Genomic DNA, 20,669 nt, shown 5'->3' with positions numbered 1-20,669 from the left:
GTACGCGCTGTAACCACGCCCTCCGAGCATGGGTACGGCCCGTACCACCATTGGAGTGGTGATGTAGGGGTACGCGCTGTACCCACGCCCTCAGAGCGTGGGTACAGCCCATAGCACGCGTACCCCTACATCACCACTCCAATGGTGGTACGGGCCATACCCACGCTCGGAGGGCGTGGTTACGGTGCGTACCCCTACATCACCACTCCAATGGTGGTACGGGCCGTACCCACGCCCTCATAGCGTGGGTACGGCCCGTACCACGCTTACCCCTACATCACCACTCCAATGGGGGTACGGGCCGTACCAACGCCCTTAGAGCGTGGATACGGCCCGTACCACGTGTACCCCTACATCACCACTCCAATGGTGGTACGGGCTGTACCCACGCTCTGAGGGCGTGGGTACAGAGCGTACTCCTACATCACCACTCCAATGGTGGTACGGGCCGTACCCACGCACTCAGAGCGTGGGTACGGCCTGTACCACCATTGGAGTGGTGATGTAGGGGTACGCGTGGTACGGGCCGTTCCCACGCTCTGAGGGTATGGTTACGGCCCGTACCACCATTGGAGTGGTGACGGGTACGCGTACGCGGGGATTGGTGGACACACCCCCCCGAAGTGACCAGACCCTGGAGGTAATGTAAGGACAGTATATGGTGGTAATTATGTTTCCTTCCCCTCGCCCCCCCTTTGCCCCTGGGTGTTGGGCTGACCTTCTGCGGCATGCACGGCGGTTTCGGTGAACCAGGTCGTAGGCTAGGAGGGCCGGGATGACACGTAGGATGGGGTCCATGGCTGTCCGTCGCGTCCCACAGCTCCTTCTTCGCTTCGTCCTCAATTTCCCGGGAGTTTTTGGCTGCCGTAAAAAATGATCCGTGCGGAGTGACGTAGGCACAAATCGTACTTGCTGGTCCGTAGAACGCTGCCTGACTCCGTCCAGACGTCAGGTACGCGATGTCCCGGATCGGAATTGTGAGTATTTTTTCGTCGCACGTAGTTTTTTACGATTCGTACGGAAATGGTATTTCTGTACGAATCGTACTTGCTGGTTTGTAAGGTGCATTCCCAGGTACGAGTCGTACGGAGAATACGCTCCGTACGACCATTCGTACCCGGGTTTTACAGGATCTGAATCGGCACCTTAGTGTATCAAGTCACTATATAATAAGTTTAATATCTAGAAGTCTCAGCTTTGACTATTTGAAGTAGTCTATAGGTCAAATATGTCTCTTATTAATCTATATGTAACCATCCAGTTATATATGTATTTAACTATAAGTAGTGCTCAAGATCACTATATAGTTATATCTGTCCTTTATGTAGGCGGGTTTAAATCGCATTTTCCCAGGGTAGCTCATTGTTCAACCCATTAACTACTGTATTGAGAGAGAGTATTTCTCGGATGAGGAGTTCGCCACTTTAGTAGGAACAAGTAATACTTTCAGATAATTGCCTATTATAGTAGGGACTTTCATGTAACGTGATTCAATATAAACAAATGAGATAGTATTTACCTTTAAACATTAGGTTATTCACATTGTTAGACTCGTTTTGTCAATAAAAAATAAAAAAGACATGGATGTTTACACCCTGGCCACATGACCCAAGAAACCCTATCCCAACTCCTGTAGGAGAATTTAGGCGGAACAGAAGCGAGTATACATGATGACCCCCATCACAGGACCCGAGGTAGCCAATAACAAAGTAATAGCTGGCAAAACCCTCATCACGTGACCTTGGAAATCCAATCAGAGGTCTCGGGAGATAATCTAGGCCGATTAGGAGGAAGTCGATGTCAACATCCGCATCACATGATCCATTTTAACCTATATCGAAGCAGGACTAATACCACACAGGTGTGTTTATATAGCACAAACCAACAGCGAGTTTGAAACGTCCCGAAACGACTGAGCAGGACGCAGAGACGCCGCCGGTATTTATATCTATGGGACTAATTCGAAGGTAAACTTTAATATAATACATTTATTTGAGAATAGATAGAATGCATATTAAGGAAGGACAAATATCTCTATATTCGATATAAATAAGGGGACTTAGGCAGTTTTACACCAGAGTCTTAATAAGCCTCACGATAGTTCTGGTGTTGTAGCTGGTATTCAATATAGAGAGCTTCAGTAATACACACTTTAATAGCTACATAGAACGCGCAAAGATCAGGCAATGATATATAAAATCTCTTATGCTTAACACTAAATTGCCTATGAACTAGGAAGACACGGGGATACCAGATAGAAACCATCCTTATTGAATTTTGTTGTTTATTTCAGCCATATCCAAAAGACTGCATTCCATTTAAAACATCGATCTTCATGAATTGTATCACAAAATTATCTATCACTGAAAGACGGACTATATAAACAGGTACATTTTCTAAACAAGTTAAAATAAGGATTAGGGTTGATTGAAATAGAACCAAACACTATAATGTTTGTTTTTTCTTCTCCTTTCCAGTAACTTTTATCCATTGAATCCCATACTGTGTAACAAACCCCCGTTGGGACATAAAATATAAAGGAATAGATTTATAATCCTCGCGAATAAAAACACTGTAAGTAATGAACTAAACTTAAGATACCCCCCGTAATACATTAAGGAAGAACCAACTGATTTTGACTAAATATAACATCATTGTTTTTCAGCACCAGTGTTCAGCCAAAGTATATTGATTTACACATTGAAGGAAACACAGTCTTTCATTGCCGGAAATTTAGAGGAGAGACAAATAAAGTAAGCAAATAAAATTGAGTTAATGATGAATAAAACTAATAATAAAGGATCCAGGAGATTTTCCGTGATAAACCAGGTTGATAAATATAATAAAATGAATAATGAAATAATGACATCATTCAGTATAAACTCTTTTATTTAAATTTTTTTTTATCCAAACAGAATTGTCAGAATCACCTTACTTAAAGAATCATTCACTGAGGTGATGGTGAAGGTCAAACATTTTCAGATAATATCATAAACTTGAGTGTAACTGTTAATTATGTTGTAGGTTTACGTGTGGCTCTTTCCTGATGAAGACGCAGTTTGCGTCGAAACGCGCGTCGAAAAAGATTCAACTTGTCTGCCACCAAGAAATGTTTACTTATGTAATTGTGTTTACTGATGAAAACGAGTCATAATATGTTTTAATATTCATATATTTTCATTTTAAAGTGTATTATGAAATGTTTTTTAATATGTCATTAAATGAATGTTTTTAAGTCTAGTAAGTGTTGTTTGGGTTTTACATTGTTGCACTCTGTTTCTTGTGAATAACATTGCACCAGAGGGGCGCATATATATCGATAGATTACATACTTCTTGATCATATTGCCTAGGGGTTTATACTCTATTTATAACTTGAGCTTCTGCCATGCACTGCTTATGACACCACTTATGGCATGTTAAATGGCATTGTCTATGACATTACTTATGACATCTCAAGGTTTTCACTGATCATATTATTCATGAATCTGTTACTAATATTACCCCATAAAGCCTTACATTCTTTTAACAATCTAAATTGGCAGTAAAGGGCCTACAGTGATATAGAGCCTATGGGCCATATGTATCAACGTTTGGAATAGCAATTACCCAATTACAATTCTGTGAATTGCAATTTGGTAATCGCTATTCATAATGTATGAAACTCCAAGTGTTTCATTTAGCAATTCCTGGGGGGTCGCAAATCGACCTACCTCTTTAGTATTAATGAGGTAAGTTGTAATTTGCGACACCCTAGGAATCGCTAAAACCACTGGGATTGTGGCCTACTAGGGTTCATAGACCACAATGTCTATGATTGATTTTCAATAAAGCAATAATTTGTTTAAGTGCTGCCCGTTTTCATTAAAGGAAAATGGGTTGCATTTAAAAGAAAAAAATGCATTGAAAAGAAAAAAATGAAATGTTCTCTTTTAATTTTTCAAGAGAAGACAGTGGTCTGTGGGACCACTGCCTGCTTTTAAAAACCGTTTTTACAACCATTCCCAGAGGAATGAAGCTGGGAGTAAAATATGAGTTTTTTGCAACTGCACGGTCACAAAACATTCACACATACTGCTGTGATTCATTATTTAGAAGATACGCCCTTAACACGGCCCATCCAAATACCAGGTTACCGAATCACAAAATAGGGTTTGATACATAGGAAAAGCCTTATTGGCATCGCAAATGGGCCGATTCTGTGAATCGGCCTGTTTGTGAACGCAAAATAGGTTCATACATATGGCCAAAAATGCCTTATGCTGTGTTTACTTGTCAGTAGATAGAATAAACAACGAGTATTCCCTGTTCCGAAGGTTTGCCCTGTATTGTGAATGTCATATATGTTACACTAACAAACTACCAAAGATTCAAATGGAATAAGCATCTCTTCCAAACACAAGTCGAAGACAGAACTCACCTACTAATTATAAAGTCACGTTCAAAGTAGGTTCCGCCTTTTAAGCAAAGTCTATTGCCAGAAACAATTGACAAAAACCAAAGGCTCCAACCACAAAATATTATTCCCACTCAAGTGTCTGGGTAAATGCCCGTGTTTAATATCTGTCATACAGATATGCACACAATTTATATGTAAAGAGCAGTTTCAAGAGTTTAGGACGCAGAGCTTCTGTGAATATTTAAAGCATGGGGTGACCCACATGGAGATTTATTAACTCAAAATGTGGTTGAAACATGCATCTCAAGTTGTATGCCAATGTGGTCATCTCAACAATTTGTATAGTGTAGTTCTTCTAAACAACAGAGGGCTCTCGCTAGAGTCATCAATGGTTAAAGCAAAGTTATAGTTAGTTCTCTGAAAAATAAAATGTGAATTCCAGTGCTTTTTGTTTTTTAACTGTTAGCTATTCTTTGACTTTGCCATCTGAATATAACATCATTTTAATCTTTTATTTCTTCAGTGAATTTCTGGGATTTTTGATAACATAAACTAAGGTCTTATTTCCATGTCTAACTATAATATCACTTTAACCTTTGATTTTTATCAATGAAAAATCTAATTAGGGGAATCTGAGATATGAATTTTTAGGGATTTTAATAAAAATAGAGCCAAAAAACAGAAAGCACCAATAGTATTCGTTGGGCACAGCAGACTGAGGCCTAAATGAGATTTCAGGCAAACCAAGATGGAGCGCGGATTGGATACACCCATCAGGTTCGACCAATTCGAGCTTTTAACTTGGAACTTTGTCTCTGAAATGGTCATAATCCATCAAATTTTGCACCCAGTCAAGTGCTTTCATCAGTAGTATACTTTTGGTGCTTTTGCCTGGTCAAGACTTTTTACTTTTAGAGTTAAGGCCTGGTTTAGAGTTTGGCAGTTGGGTTACTCCTTTGCAAATGTGATGGATATCCCTTCCGCTGTATTACAAGTACCATTAGTTATAATGCAACCTGTCAGCGGAACTCTAAATCAGGCACTTAGTCTCTTTTTCAAAACTTGTAATCATCTTGAGGGGCAAGGCTGCAGGATGAAAGAAACGATAAGTTCCATGAGGCCTGATACCTTCCCCCGTGTCCCCGCTGAATGCAATTTGCTGCTGCAAAGAAGCAAAGCAAAGGCTTGCCTCGGGAGCATACAGTGGGATCGTACATCCAAGTCCTATGTAGTTCTAGAGGTCTAAAATGTTTCTAAGCCCTAGCCTTTTGGAAATTGTAGTAGAAGAACAGCTAGACACAACCAAGGGTCCCAAAACCTTTGGAACAGCACTTGAATGTTAAGACTCACTCGAACAGAGGTCACCACCAGAGACCTGATCAGGTCCAGTTGGTAGTAGTCAGCTATGTACTTCAGGAAGAAGGTCTCTTGCAAGCTTGTTGTGGGCATGTAACTACACAGGAGGTCAGCCAAACGACCCTCAGAGTCCACTTCTTTGTCATGGATACAAGTGGGGGCAGGTCCAGTCCTTCAGGGTTCCTCTCAAGCCACAGACAGCAGGACCAAACACCTGTTCTTATACAATGTCAGAAATTGTTCTTTGGCAGGTGCCACATTTGTGACTGGCACCAGCTCGTGGGAGGAGATGACTCATGTATTCTCCGTAGCCAGTGGGGGAAAATCTTCCCGGGGTAACCCTACCCACCACTTACTGCGAACAATGCCTTTACTCTCAAATTTCAAGAAGGGAAACAATTCTCTCCTTGTAAAGTGCCTGTACACCCACCCAGAGGTGTGGCCGGGGTGATGTGGACCCTCTAAACCTGTTCTGGGGGTATCTTTCACACTACTAGGTTTGGTACCAGCCTGACTAGGAGGACAAATCATAGGGCCTTACTAAGTGTCTCCTAACATTTACTTGCAACATTGAATGCCAATTTGAAGTAGATGAATTACTGGGCCCACCCCATCAGGTTTTCCTGACAGGTGAACAAAAAACGTTTCTCTAAACCCATATCTTTGTTACTTATCTGGGAGCAGTTTTCACACATATTCAGGTGTAATCCTGGTTGGGCAAGTACTTGAGTGATAATACAAATTAGCCTGCAGGAGATTCAGTTAGGGAAATGGTTTCCTTTACATGTTGTATTAATCCATCGTCACCATTGTGTGGGGCTTTTAATAAATATTAGAAATAGTGGTTCAATCATATCTCTAGCTGCTCCCAACATGGAGATATCACAATTTATCTTTAATCTTGCTTCCCAGTGTTTTTATATGGGACAGCCAAATCCTCTTTACAGTGAAAATAGCTTTTATCATCTTGTCACTATAGGAACATGGTAACATTAATTTGCTGCCTGTCCCACTCATAAATAGCATGCACCCCCTCTTGTGGTTACAAGGCTAACATAGGTGTGACTTTCTAATAATGCAAAGGGAGATTTATATCTGTAAGACATAATTCTTTTAGCAGGTTGTACTGCAGGTTTTACACTGCACCAGAAAGGCTACAGGGTCAGGACTGAAGTCATGCTTGCACTTCCACTCTAGTGGGAGGCACAATAAGTGCTGCAGTACACATGTGGCATTTAACTTCTATGCCCCGGAAGCACTATCTACACCATGTGTAAGGGTCTTACAGCTAGGTTAAAGTACCAATTAAAATAAGCTAATTTACCATGGGGGTACAAATAATCAGACAGACCGACCACCACGCATCCAGGGGGTACCTTGAGCCCACTGGTATGGCGGAGGGGGCCGTATTCCTTACACTGGTGGCGGTGGCTACCGGGCGCCGCCATAAGGATTACGATGTCCCTTCCGCCCGCCTATTCATGGAGGTGAACACGCCACGAACAAGCAGGTGAAAAGGGAATTTGGGGGCCTGCAGCAGGCCCCCCTTCCCTCTTGGCCCTCTTATGTTGGCACTATGGTGCCCCCCTATATATCCCTGCACCCTATGTCAGGCACCGCATAGTGCTTTCCATGTAGCGCAGGAATATGTACAGGGTGCATTTTTAGCTTTGCGGCGGGTGGCTGCAGCACCCGCTGCAATGCATAGAATAGAGGGTGCAACCGCATTGCAGGCAGTCACATCGTAATCCCTATGGCGGGACCACCGACGGCTAGTCGGTCGATCCCACTTCCGATAGGGTGGCGGGTGGACATAAGTCCACCGACCATCCTAATCAAAGTGATTTATAGATTTGTAGAGGTAAAGATTGTGAGAAGGATTGCAGGCAGTCACTGAGAAGCAGAAGAACAAAAGAAGAAAATTACAGCAGGTGAAAGCACAGTAATAGATAAAATAAAAAGTACACTTTACTGGTCCATAGAGACAGTATTAATTTCAGAAGAAAATATGTGCATGGAAATTGTATGTCATCAATGTAAAGAAGTCTTTAGGGTACATAAGGGGGTAATTCTGATGCCTGAAGAAAAAACATGTGAAAAAATACCACATGCTCAAAGTGTGTGGCAATTAGGAGGTGAACTATTACCTCACAATTCTAAATTTGATACCAAGAATGGGATTCAAAACACTAATTGCACTTGTTTTCCACATTGCAAGATGCACTATTTGCCCACATACATTGACCCAGATCTTACCTGAAGGAAACCATGTGGACAAACAAAAACAGGCAGGCACAATTAGTGCCCAAAGTATAACCCTGATTCAGGTGCAAACAGGAATTTGCTTTCGTATAAGGATTTGTAGATTGGTGGGAATATTGGGCTAGGGACAAGGTAACCCGGCTCGTCAGAGCGTCTTTTTGAAACCGCGCACTTGAATGCTGTTGTGAAGGCACGCAGCGCTTACTTTTTAAATCTACGTGTTTTTAAAATCACGCTTCTTCCCTCTTACCTGCATTTAAATTTGTTGAGTCACCGCTGCGTTAGCGGGTCCGGTCCTGGTGGGTCACGCTACTGGGGGGAATCAGCCACCATCTTGGAGTGGTGGTGGGGACGCTTTGGGCCGCCACTCCGAGCGGTCTAGTGGTGTTGTCCACACGCGGACACGCTATTTAAGGCGGTTCCTCAAGGGGGTCAGCCTGGACAAGGTAACCCGGCTCGTCAGAGCGTCTTTTTGAAACTGCGCACTTGAATGCTGTTGTGAAGGCGCGCAGCGCTTACTTTTTAAATCTACCCGTTTTTGTATCTTTGTTGTTATTTAGCTGTATTCCCCTGTTTTTAAAATCACACTTCTTCCCTCTTACCGGCATTTAAATTTGTTGAGTCACCGCTGCTTTAGCGGGTCCGGTCCTGGTGGGTCCCGCTACTGGGGGGAATCGGCCGCCATCTTGGAGTGGTGGTGGGGACGGCTTGGGCCGCCATTCCGAGCGGTCTAGTGGTGTTGTCCACACGCGGACACGCTATTTAAGGCGGTTCCTCAAGGGGGTCAGCCTGGACAAGGTAACCCGGCTCGTCAGAGCGTCTTTTTGAAACCGCGCACTTGAATGCTGTTGTGAAGGCGCGCAGCGCTTACTTTTTAAATCTACCCGTTTTTGTATCTTTGTTGTTATTTAGCTGTATTCCCCTGTTTTTAAAATCGCGCTTCTTCCCTCTTACCTGCATTTAAATTTGTTGAGTCACCGCTGCTTTAGCGGGTCCGGTCCTGGTGGGTCACGCTACTGGGGGGAATCGCCCGCCATCTTGGAGTGGTGGTGGGGACGCTTTGGGCCGGCATTCAGAGCAGTCTAGTGGTGTTGTCCACACGCGGCCACGCTATTTAAACCAGTCCTCAAGTGCGCAGCAATAACGCGCAGCGGGCGCGCCCTGATCGCACCTGAGTCGTGCCACAGTCCTGCCCGTCTGCGCCCGTCAGCGCTAAGGAGGTGCGAGGTGCGGGACACGCCGCTCGTAGGTTTCTTCCATCTAATGAGGTGATGGCCACAGTAAGGGGATATTCCAGGGAAGAGTTGGTGTTTTTCGGACAGGCGGTCCCACGTTGTGCGTTTGAGCCTTTTCAGTCCCCTCTGTGGTCGGTATACGTGTGCCTGTGGCAATTGGTCGCTCAATGCTCCTTCCTTAATCTCTGCTCTGATGGAGCCTCCTCCGTGCAAGCCTTCCTGTAGTAGTCCTTCTGCCCCCTGAAATATTATCATCTGGAATCTTAATATTAGGTCCCTGTCTAAGCATTATTTAGAAGCTTTTGATCTCCTACGTGAAGAGACACCTGATGTGTTTTTTATGACGGAGACCCGGCTTCAGGAAGCTGATACGGCAGTGGTGAACTTGGCTCTCCCCCCAGATTATTCCATTTTTACTCATAATTGGGCTTCTAGGGGTGGTGGCATTGCCATGGTTGTCAAGTCTTGCTACCCTTGCAATTGGAGGGTAGTCAATTTGGTAGGTTGCGAAAGTGCATTCTTTAAGATCTCTATTAACCATCATTTTGCTCTTTCTGGTCTTCTCATCTATCGTCCTCCTGGATGCGATACTGCCTTTCGAAAGGCTCTCCCGGAATGTGTCAGCTCGCTGGCACTGGGGTGCGCTAATTTTAGCATCCTGGGAGACCTTAATCTTCATTTCGATTGCTCTCACATCTTGGCCATTAGCAGCACTTTGGCGGACCTGGAGGCTTTTCAGCTTCATCAGCTGGTTACTTCCCCCACGCATGTGGGGGGGCACATACTTGACCCGCTGTTTACTAACTTGGTAGGGGCTATAGTGGCTACGCCCAGCCCGGTTGTCTGGTCTGACCCCTTTTTGGTTAACATTTCTCTTGCATTTGCTGAACACCCTTTTAAGCCCCTGGATAAAGTGGTGTACAAACGCCACTGGAATAAACTCAAGTTGGAGGACTTTCACCATTTGCTGGAATTGAACCCGCTAGGCCCTTATCCCAATGTCGAATCTGGGTATGACCTCTTTTGTGATTGGGTCTCCCGGGCCTTGGACGTACTGATCCCTGCGGCTTGGTCGAAATGCCGTCCCAGAGAATACAGCCCATGGTACGATAGTTCCCTGAGGCTGTTAAAAAAAGCCTGTAAACAGACAGAAAGGGATTGGCAAAAATCTTATGAGGCCGAGAAAAAATCTAGGTATCTCTCTAAAGTTAAAAAATATCATAGAGCTGTGTGCAGAGCCCGGGCGGCCTACTATTCACAAGAATTCAGAACAAGTCTCAATCCATCTAAGCTAATTTTCAAGGTCCTAAAGGACCTGTTGGCTAAAAGAGTTCTTGTGGCTGAAATCTGTTCTGTGGCCCACTGTGAAGATCTGGCCTCTTTCTTTCTTTTTTTTTTTTTTTTGAAAAACCTTTATTGACATTTCAACCAATAACAAGTATGGGCCTACAACCCCCGGGGCCGGCCGCTAAGCAGTCAGAGTAACAGAAATCAATAGTTATCACCGGCAGCACCTCGGGGAGCAGAATCTCCATGCTAGTATACTCTCGGCCACTTAACAGCCCAAAGAGGAGACCAGGATACAAAAGGTTATCATTTTATAATAAGGGAGGATGAAAGGATCAGGTGCCAAACAGTTTCCCAGCAGCAAGAAATGGCAGGCAGAATAATAAACGTCAACAATAAACAGCAATTTATCTAGTCAATGGCGCTGAAACAGGAAGTTCAGGATGTGGAGGACTATCGCGGCCATTTGCGCCTGCAGTCCCCTGCCCTAAAACCCAGAAAACCCCACGGAAATTGTGGCACACATGAAAACGCCGCGATTAACAACGAAGGAGTTCTACCATGCTAATCCCAGAAAAGAAAGACAAAGAAGAATAAGAGAAGAAAAAGGAGGCCATGGAGAAAAAAAAAAGGGTTAAAGACTAAAGGATCCCCTCCCCCAACCCCCCACCCTGCACCTCTGCAGATGAGTACGGGCCCCCCCCCCCTAGCAGTGTGCCTGTCGCCCCGGAACCAGACCCGAAATATAGAAGAAACAGAGAAAGAGGAGTAAGAAAAGAAACCCCACCAGAATGGGGGGGTAGAGAGAATATTAATAAACTGGAGGAGGGCCTTCAAAACATGCCCCCGGCTTCTCCCTCCCGCACAATATGTTTTCCCCCAAAGCAAACAATAAGCAACACAGAATCGACCATGTCAAAGAAGAATGGGGAGCATTATGCGCCTATTACACTAACAGTTATGCCGTGAGAGCACGCAACCCCTGAGCCCGCCCGCCTATTAGATGACCACCTCTGAAGGATCAGCCTTATCCTTGGCCACTCTTTGCGAATCTACCCATGCATACCCATCGACCCAGTGCCATGTCCAATGTTACAAAGAAGAGGAGCGTCCAAAAAAGAACAGGAAGCGACACACACAGGTAGGGTGGAAGTCTCTGAATACCAACACAGTCAGCAGTATGGAGAGTCGTCTTTCCCAGTGCTGCCCCAGGATCTGCACTGCACACAAGGTCCAAGAAGGCGAAATCAGCCGTTGCTTGAATATTGCCTGGGTCGCCGGAGGCCGCGCACAGTACAAGGCCACCACCCCCCACTCAGGTCCAAGACCTCCGGAACAGACCAGACCCACAGCCAGCCGATCACACGTTAGTATACTGTCCGGAGTTTCCAGCTGGTCACTATCCACAGAGGCGGCCACGACACTGTCCTCCTGTGTGCAGTGTAGGAAGTCCCCGTGTACCTGGGGACAGGCAGGCAGCAACCGTTCCAACGCTGATGCCACCCCATCAAGCTTACTCCCCAATACCCAGGCGCCGTGAACCAAGGTGGAATGAAGGGCACCGAGAGCCTCGAGAAGATCACCATACCCCAGCACAGCTCTCGGCGCTCGCTCCGCTACGCTCCTCATAGTCGCACACTTCCAATCGTGCTGCGACCCAGTGCACAGGATGGTAGACTTCGTCCTGTCAAGATGGCCGCCGGGGAGGTCCAACCCAGATTGGGACCAGGACTCAGGGACAAGCGCCTCAGGTTCCATGTCACTGGAATCAGGGTTTCGGGGGCAGGCAAAAAATATATCCGGTGTGTGGTCACGGGCAGCAGTCATCCCCCCCACGGACCTGCGCCCGCGAGAATCCGGGAGCAGTCCGCAAGAATCAGGGCGAGTTACGGGCGGCGGCCGGGCAGCTCACCGGCGAAGGCTGAGGCAATCACCGGGGAATCTTGGATTAGCCACCTCGGGCATGCACTCGTTCCGCTACGCTTAGTGGTAGGAACGACCACGGCGAAATGTAGGCCGATATTCGCACCGCTCCGGTTAGTCCGACTCCACCCAGTCACCAAAGGCCGCTGTTGTTGAACTGCCGCCCGGCCATGTTATCCACTCGAGGTCCCGGTTCCAGGGTTGCACAGGCCGCAATCTTCAAATGGACATTTCTCCGGCGATACCGCCGCCAGAAACTTCGGAGTCACACGATCGGTTGCCGCTCTCATTCACCAACACGGGCATATAGCGCAGGCTAAGGATCTCATGCAGGATATCTGTGCGGGATGCGGAGGTTCACGGAGCCGGGAGCCTACGCTGCCGTCCCGGTCGCCATCTTGCCTCTTTCTTTCTTGGAAAGGTTCAAGCCATCTACCGTGCCTTTTCCAATACTGAGCCAACCGTTGAGCACATCAGCCCCATTCCAACTACAGGTAAGACTTTGGTGGTATTCCCTAGTCTCTCGATGGAAAGATTTCTAGAACTAGCCCGGAAGACTAAATCGGGTTCGCCTACAGATCCTATGAGGCCAGCTCAGTTTAGAGATTCCGCTACTATCTGCCTCCCTCCACTTTGTCATCTTTTAAATCTTTCTCTTGCCACTGGTGTTGTCCCTCTTAAATGGAAACAGGCTGTCGTAACACCTATTCTGAAAAAGCCCACAATGGACCCCTCAAAACTCGAGAGCTACCGCCCGATCTCTCTCCTCCATTGGGCCTCTAAAGTTGTTGAGTCCCACGTGAACCAGGTGCTGACCGAACATTTTGTAAAGGCAAATATTCTCGATTCTTCCCAGAATGGCTTCCGGGCTGGTCACAGCACCAAGACCGCCTTGCTCTTTATGACAGAACATCTGCGCACTATGCTCGACTCTGGTCAGACTAGGGCACTGATATTACTGGATCTCAGTGCCGCATTTGACACGGTGTCGCATGGGATTCTACTTCAACGGCTTAGGGAGGCGGGTGTTATGGGCATTGCTCTCGAGTGGTTCCGCTCTTTTCTAACTGGTCAGACCTTTAAGGTTGCCACACCGCCTTTTGAGTCCAAGTTCTACTCGCTGGAGATGGGTGTGCCTCAGGGCTCGTCGTTAAGTCCCACTTTGTTTAATCTATATGTGAGACCGCTAGCGGATGTCGTCAAGCACTGGGGCCTGACTATGGTCTCCTATGTGGACGACACGCAGCTGGCGGTCGCCCTGAGTGGTGACTCCGACCTTGAGGCCCCCAGATTCTGGGACGGGCTCTCGGCAGTGGCTAGTTGGATGAATGCCAATTGCCTCCAATTAAATGGCGATAGGTGGTCGCCCCCGGAATTGGGTGTGACTCCTGTACCAGTGTCAGAGGTAAAGAACTTGGGGGTATGGATAGACTCTGTTTTGAGCTTCCGTGTCCACACAAAAAAAGTGGCGGCCACCTGCTTTGGCATTCTGCGAGGGCTGCGACCCATCCTGAGATTCTTTGATGCCCCTACCAGACAGCTGGTTATTCAGGCATCCATACTATCGCGGCTTGACTATGCCAGCTCGCTCTTGTTGGGGGCTAATCAGGCTGAAATTGCACGGATGCAACGTGTCCTGAATGCCGCAGCGAGAGCCCTGGTAGGATTACCGAGGTTCTGTTCTGCGGAAAGTACCATCCGTGCTTTGCACTGGCTGCCTATGGTACAGAGGATCCATTTTAAGACTTTGTGCCTCTCGTTTAAGATCCTCCAGAAGGCCTCCCCTCAGATCCTCTCCACTTTTTTGGTGCCCTATGTGCCTTCGCGTCCTCTTAGATCTCTAGGTCAAAACCTGGTGGTGGTTCCTCGGTTTAGGCTATGTAGGGCCGGAGGCCAGTCCTTTCGGGTTTTGGCCGCAAAGTTGTGGAATTCTCTTCCACCCCACATGCGTGAAATGGATGAGCTTCTGATGTTTAGGAGGGCCATTAAGACGCATCTGTTTCCGCCCTCATGTTAGTATTCTGTTCTGCACTTGTCTGCCCTTTTTTAGCCTTGTTGTGTTGGGACCTTTTCTCCAAGCGCCGGGACGCCCCGTAGCTCGGGCAGCTGTGCGCTATAAAAGTGCTTTTAACATAACATAACATAACATAACATAACATAAGTGCCTATTTATCTTGGTATCCATTGAAAAGTTAGAGATCACAGGCCAGATTTATCAAAATGTAAGGCAACACAGCTTGTCATGCTGCACTGTGTGACAGGGAGAGAGAAGGAATGTGCCATGTCTACTGAGATATGATGCTCTTCTGCTCTCTCCCTACTCTGGTGCACTGAGTGCTGCCTAGTGCCAACACAGGCACCCTTGCGCCATAATGCAGTGGTACCTGTATTACAGATAGGATTTTATTTTATGCAGAAAGGGACACCGTCCTTAACTAAAACAATCCTCAGAGGCAAAATCCTCTTTCTATCTGTGCTGTAGAATGCAGCACACTCACTAAGAGAAAATGCAGAGGAAAAAGGAAGATATTTCTCTTTGTTTTTCCTCTGTTGGCAAGGCACAACATTTTGGCACAATCCAAGTTTTACAACGCTTAGTAAATCTAGGCTTTCTCAAAATCCATGAGTAGAATGCCTTCCCAATACAGAGTAATGCAAGGCAGCAATATGCGCTAGCTCGCGTTATTCTGGATTTACTAAGCTATGCAGAGCCATGCAAGGTGGCTTTGCGTGGCTTAGTAAATCTCAAATAAGCCATTGTGTTGCCTTGCTTCGCCTTGCAAGGGCTTAGCAAATCTGGTCCCAGTCTGTCTTTATCCTCTAATCTCTTCCCTTTAAATGCTTATGTGTGGGCATTCAAGAATCCTTGGTTTAGCTTAAGAAGGAGAGTTGTGCCTCTTAATTATACAATTTCTTATTAAATCAATGTTAAAGATGATCTATAATGCTTACACTTGACCTAAAATATTTTTTTCTGGTGGTATTTTCATTAAAATCAGTGAATGTCTAATCTATGTTTTCCTTAGAATAAAGAATTGTTAAATTCTTCTACTTTTTCTCTCAGAATGGCATTGATATCTACAGCCTGCATGTGGACTGCAAGGTGACCTCTCGATTTGCCCATAACATTGTTACCAGCAGAGTGGTCAACAAGGCTAATGGCTCCAGGGAGGCGAAATTTGAAGTTGAATTACCAAAGACTGCTTTCATCACCAACTTTACAATGTAAGATTAATGTGTATATTCAAATGTTCTTCTTCTGAACCTCATCGATAAGAAAGGTATTGATATTTTTTTTTACTTTAAGGATATTACAGTATCCTGTTGCAGATCCATCATCACTGGAACAAATCATGAACATGTATTCAAAATAGCACAACGATTAAAAATCATTTTGGATGAGCACAGCTCAAATATTACATAGGATAATTTAGTAAGGATTAGATCCCACTATAGAACATCTTTGTTTCTCTTGTGTTTGTGTTTCTTTTAGTGGCTACTATCAAGTTTACTACATCATGGGGCCCTTAATCCCCAAAATACATTTTAAATAGGTTTTACAACTGCCTGAACTCCATAACATCATCCTTACATCTATATCATTCATTGCATTCTGTTGATTAAATATTTCCCTGTAATTATGTCTTTTAGTGTTCATTTTTATTGTTTTTAAATGATTGTTTTTATTTTATCCCTTACCCTTGCCTTCTATTTTTTTTACATTAATTTTTATTTCTTTTCATCCAAATAACCATAAAAATGTCATGGGTGATATTACTGACAAACTATTTTAACCTAGAATAAACCCTTACCTTTAGTGTTTCTGTATTTGTACTAAATTAATTATATTCCCTCTTTTCTTTTAGCTAACTGTATTACAATCATTAAAAAAAAACTAAAGTAAAATAATCCATTATCATTTCTAAAGAACGATACAATTTTTTTATATCAATAATAATTAACTAAATATGATAAACTTACAATTCTATTTTGGGGTGGGGAGAACTCCCCAAAGCATACTCGTTTTAGTTCCAACTTAAGAGCACAATTGTCGGCAAAACCTATTGTTACCAAGTCTGTAGAATATACAAAATCTCAGCTGTGACTCTGAAAGATGTGAGAGAAGAGTTTCTCTCTCACTTCATCCTATTGGCTGTTTGGTATATGCATTCCACCACCTAGTAAATGCGTGAACTGCAATAAATGCAGGAAATGTTTACATCTCACAATCAATGAATCAACACACATTACATTTTTCATGCCATAAATGCATTGTATAAAGAAAACAATTATTTCTGTTAATATTTACAGCAGCAGGCTTTAAACAATTTTTCCAGTCAGTGATATAAATGCAGGGCAGACCTATTTGTTTTGCTAAAGCTTTTTAAATAGTTTTAAAAAAATTAAGTTAAATTAATGACTATTTAAAATGGTTCATTTTGTCACCAGCTGTGACCATCTTGGGCTCCCATTTAGTCTTTTTAATCTCATATGGAAGGAGGAGGAATAAATTACATCCTGCAGCGTGTATGCACTCCATGTAATTTCCTACTTTGCATAGCACAAGACACTTTTCTCTGCAGCACCATTTATATATTCTAACTGTGCATGTTTTTAAATTAGTTTAATGTGTGTTTCTTGAAGAAATTCAAGCTTAGGCTATTTCCTTGGGTATCTCATCAGGCTTATCTTTTCTTTGGTCTGTTTGGTTATTGAATTGTACTGCGGCAGTGAGGTTGTGGGGACAGGCGCTTGACTGGATTACTTCCATCCAAAATGAACGTTCCCAATCTGTCCGTGTGACCCCCATCAACTCATCGAAAGTCCATCCAGACTGTGGAGTCCCACAGGGCTCCTCCCTCTCTCTACATCTTTTTAATTTATTAGTTTCCTAGTTTACATGCTCAAAAATAGGAACTGTACAATCTACAACTATGCGGATGAAATGCAACTACTCCTTAGTATTGACAACTCTCCCGAATCAAAGGAAATCTTCCAAATCACAATGCTGTTCATTCGCAACTTGATGAACAGTAACCACCTAAAATTAAACTCAGACAAAATGGAAATCACCATCACCAAAAACAAACTTGATTACTGGACTGCATCTTCTTGGCCTCCCGAGGTGGGAGCGCCCACACCACCAAAAAAATCAGTAAAAACTCTCAGCATGCTTATTGATGATGAACTCTCTATGAAGCCCAATCTCAGATCTGTGATCTCCTCATGGTCTCTACTACTCCATTCTTTACTCCTGAGGCTCTACATCAACTCCCTATATGTGGGACTACCTAAATCAGACAGGCCTATTAATATACTGACAACTTACAGGGTGCCTTATCACCCCCTTGATGAAAGATCTATATTGGCTGCCTGTGGACCAAAGGACTAATTTCAAAACTGGTTACATTTTCTTCTAAACTCGTAATAATAAAAAGCCCTTACTTCATCACATCCTGAATCCAGAAGTACACTCCAAAAGGTACACTGTGGTCTGTTCTCATGAAGTATCTGATGGCACTTAAGTTTAAAAAGAAGCGAATGGGCAGCTCCAGATTCTCAGTCCTCGCACCTCACATCTGGAACTCTTTCCCGCTTGAGATCAGAACATCCCCATGCTACATAAAATTCAGAAAACATTTTAAAACCTGGTTATTCAGACAAGTATATGATGAATGCCTTGCTCAACAGTAATGTAACCTACAAGACCCCACCTCAATGGCAAGAAACCGACTAGTGATTGTCGACTTAACAAATACCAGTAACATAAAATAGCATAGCATAACATAACATAAACTAACATAAAATTTATAGCAACCATCTGGGATTCCCACTTTAGTTTTTTTCCCTCTTACACGGAAGGAGGAGAATGTAAGAAATGTCCACAGTGTGTCTGTGACACTGATCATTTGGTACTTTCCACAGCAAAATACTCTTTTATTTACAGCATTGGTTTCTGTATTTTAACTGTGAGTGTGTTTTAAAATGTGTTCGTTGAGTATTTCATGGGGACATTGCAATTAAAAGATGAGGCTGTTTCAGTTGGTAGCTGACCAGCCTTCCTTCTTACTTTGGTCCATATAATCATTGGCAGTGTGCACCTTGGGCTCCTGCTCTATCTTCTTATACTGAAGAAGGTAGGTATAAATCATGTCCCACACTGCATTCGCACAATGGGCACATTGATGGCATGCCCAAAGGCAAAGATATCCCCCCACTGTAAGTCAACTGCAGTAGGTCATACTATATTGTTTAATCTGTTATAATCTTTACATGAATTGGATGTTGCCACCAAACTGCATTAAATTCAAATGAAATGCTTGCTAAAAAAACTGTCATGGGTTTCCAGGAATGATGCAACTTGAGAGAAGATCTCATTATGGTTTTCTCATTAATGTGGACTCAACAATTACTAATGCTCAAGCTATAAAAAAAAAACACAAACACATTCTTAAGTATAAATTGGATGTAGTAATTCTTAGTGTAATATCTCCACTGGTCTGAGATTAAATTGATTTTAGGGATATAATTCCACTGATTTACTAATTAATTGAAGCCCCCCTACCCAGCCATATAGTGTGGCGGTGTTGCTTTCTTGATTAATAACCTCTATACCTTTTTTTGTCAAAATGTCTTGCTTGAATTAAAGCTCCTGAAGTTTGTTTCTTGTTTATAGAACACCATCACCAGGTAATGAAGGAATAGAATCATTTACTGCTATTCTAGCAGAAACATGTCATATTATTAGGTAATTTAACTATTTATTTTGACTTGGTAACTTCACCACAAACTAAGAATTCCATGGAAGTATTTGCTTTATTTCAGAAACTAAATAAGTTTTCCTAAACTAATGCTTAAATGTATCAAAATTGTAAATTGTGAATATCCAATGCGAAGAATCTGAGAATTGCAATTTACAATGTATGAAACTCAAAGAGTTTCATATAGAGATTCCTAGGGGGTCGCAAATCGCAAATCACAAATCGCTCTACTTCATTAATATTAATGAGGTAGATCTCAATTTGTGACCCCCTAGGAATTGGTAAAATCACTGGATGGTGGCCTGCAATCTTTTTTTTGGGAATGCAGCCCATTTCCAGGATGCGTTTCAAACACAAAAATGAAAAGTTTTCTTTTAATTTTTTAAGAGAAGGCAGTGGTCCGTGGGACCACTGCCTGCTCCTAAAAAATGCTGTAAGAAACATTCAAGAAGGGGAAGGGGTCCCTTGGGGACCTCATCCCATTTGTAAATGGGTTACCACCTAGGTGGTAAAATGCGAATGTTTTGTGACCGCATTTCGGTCACAAAACATTCCTACATACTGATGTGATTTGGTATTAGGAAGGGACATCCTAAATACTCCCCTTCCTAATAGCAAATCGCAAACCCATTTTGCGATTCGGTAACAGGTTACAGAATCACACAATGGGTTTTGAACATGTAAAAAGCCTTTTTAGCATTGTCAAATGGGCCGATTCTGCGAATTGGCCCATTTGCGAACGCTAAATAGCTTGGTACCTGTAGCCCTAAATCTCTTTTTCCTTGAGTCATCTTCTGTTGCAGTTGATGTTCTATATTGCTTACAAATTCTACAGTGAGGCTTGCTGTGTTGACCCCTTGATGGTGAAGCCAAAGAAAACATATGTAGTGGGATACTGGTTTTCCTATGAGTTTGACCACAGACAATTGGCTTAGGCTATATCATCATTAGATAAGCGATATAAAGAAAACCAAACTAAACTTTTATTTTCAAAATATTTTCAAAGTACCCAATATATCAAGAGCCATTTTTTTTGTTATCAAAGCTCTAAAACGATCCCAAAGTCACACCCCGTTTTGGAATATCAGCTGATTGTTTTATTTGGATGGCTGATCTCTTTGATAACAAAATCACTAATATTCTTGCTACCGCATGCAATAAAGAGCAATAAAGAGTGCTGTAATCTGTAAAGTAGGAAAAGCATATGTTATCAGTCTAAGGCTAAGTTTTCTATTTAGCATCCCCAAATATTTCTATCTTTGATTTTGACAAGCAAGGCAAATGATTCACCAGAATACCCTTTACTGCAGAGCCTTGTTAAAACTACTTTTTACAAGAACAGATATGATATCAGACTATGGTTATTACCTCTTTAAAGTCTGATACAGCCCCAAAACTTTTGAAACATGCACAATTTCTTGCCGTTACTTAAGAAACAATGGCTCTG

General features: G+C 43.5%; 1 protein-coding gene across 5 annotated transcripts in view; it reads left to right on the top strand.

Annotated features, from left to right (window-relative positions):
- The window catches only part of LOC146797516 (inter-alpha-trypsin inhibitor heavy chain H4-like), a 598,346-nt gene that overhangs the window by 24,981 nt on the left and 552,696 nt on the right, over positions 1-20,669 (top strand). For all 5 annotated transcript variants that reach the window (XM_085624535.1, XM_085624533.1, XM_085624534.1 and 2 more), the window contains exon 2: positions 15,526-15,686. In XM_085624535.1, the coding sequence (XP_085480661.1) occupies positions 15,526-15,686 (161 nt within the window). The remainder of the gene's footprint in view (positions 1-15,525; positions 15,687-20,669) is intronic.

The sequence above is a fragment of the Triturus cristatus genome, chromosome 9 (genome assembly GCF_964204655.1).
Source record: "Triturus cristatus chromosome 9, aTriCri1.1, whole genome shotgun sequence".
Taxonomy (NCBI): Eukaryota; Metazoa; Chordata; class Amphibia; order Caudata; family Salamandridae; genus Triturus; species Triturus cristatus.
The sequence above is the reverse complement of the archived record's forward strand: the minus strand, read 5'-3'. Positions and strand labels throughout refer to the sequence as shown.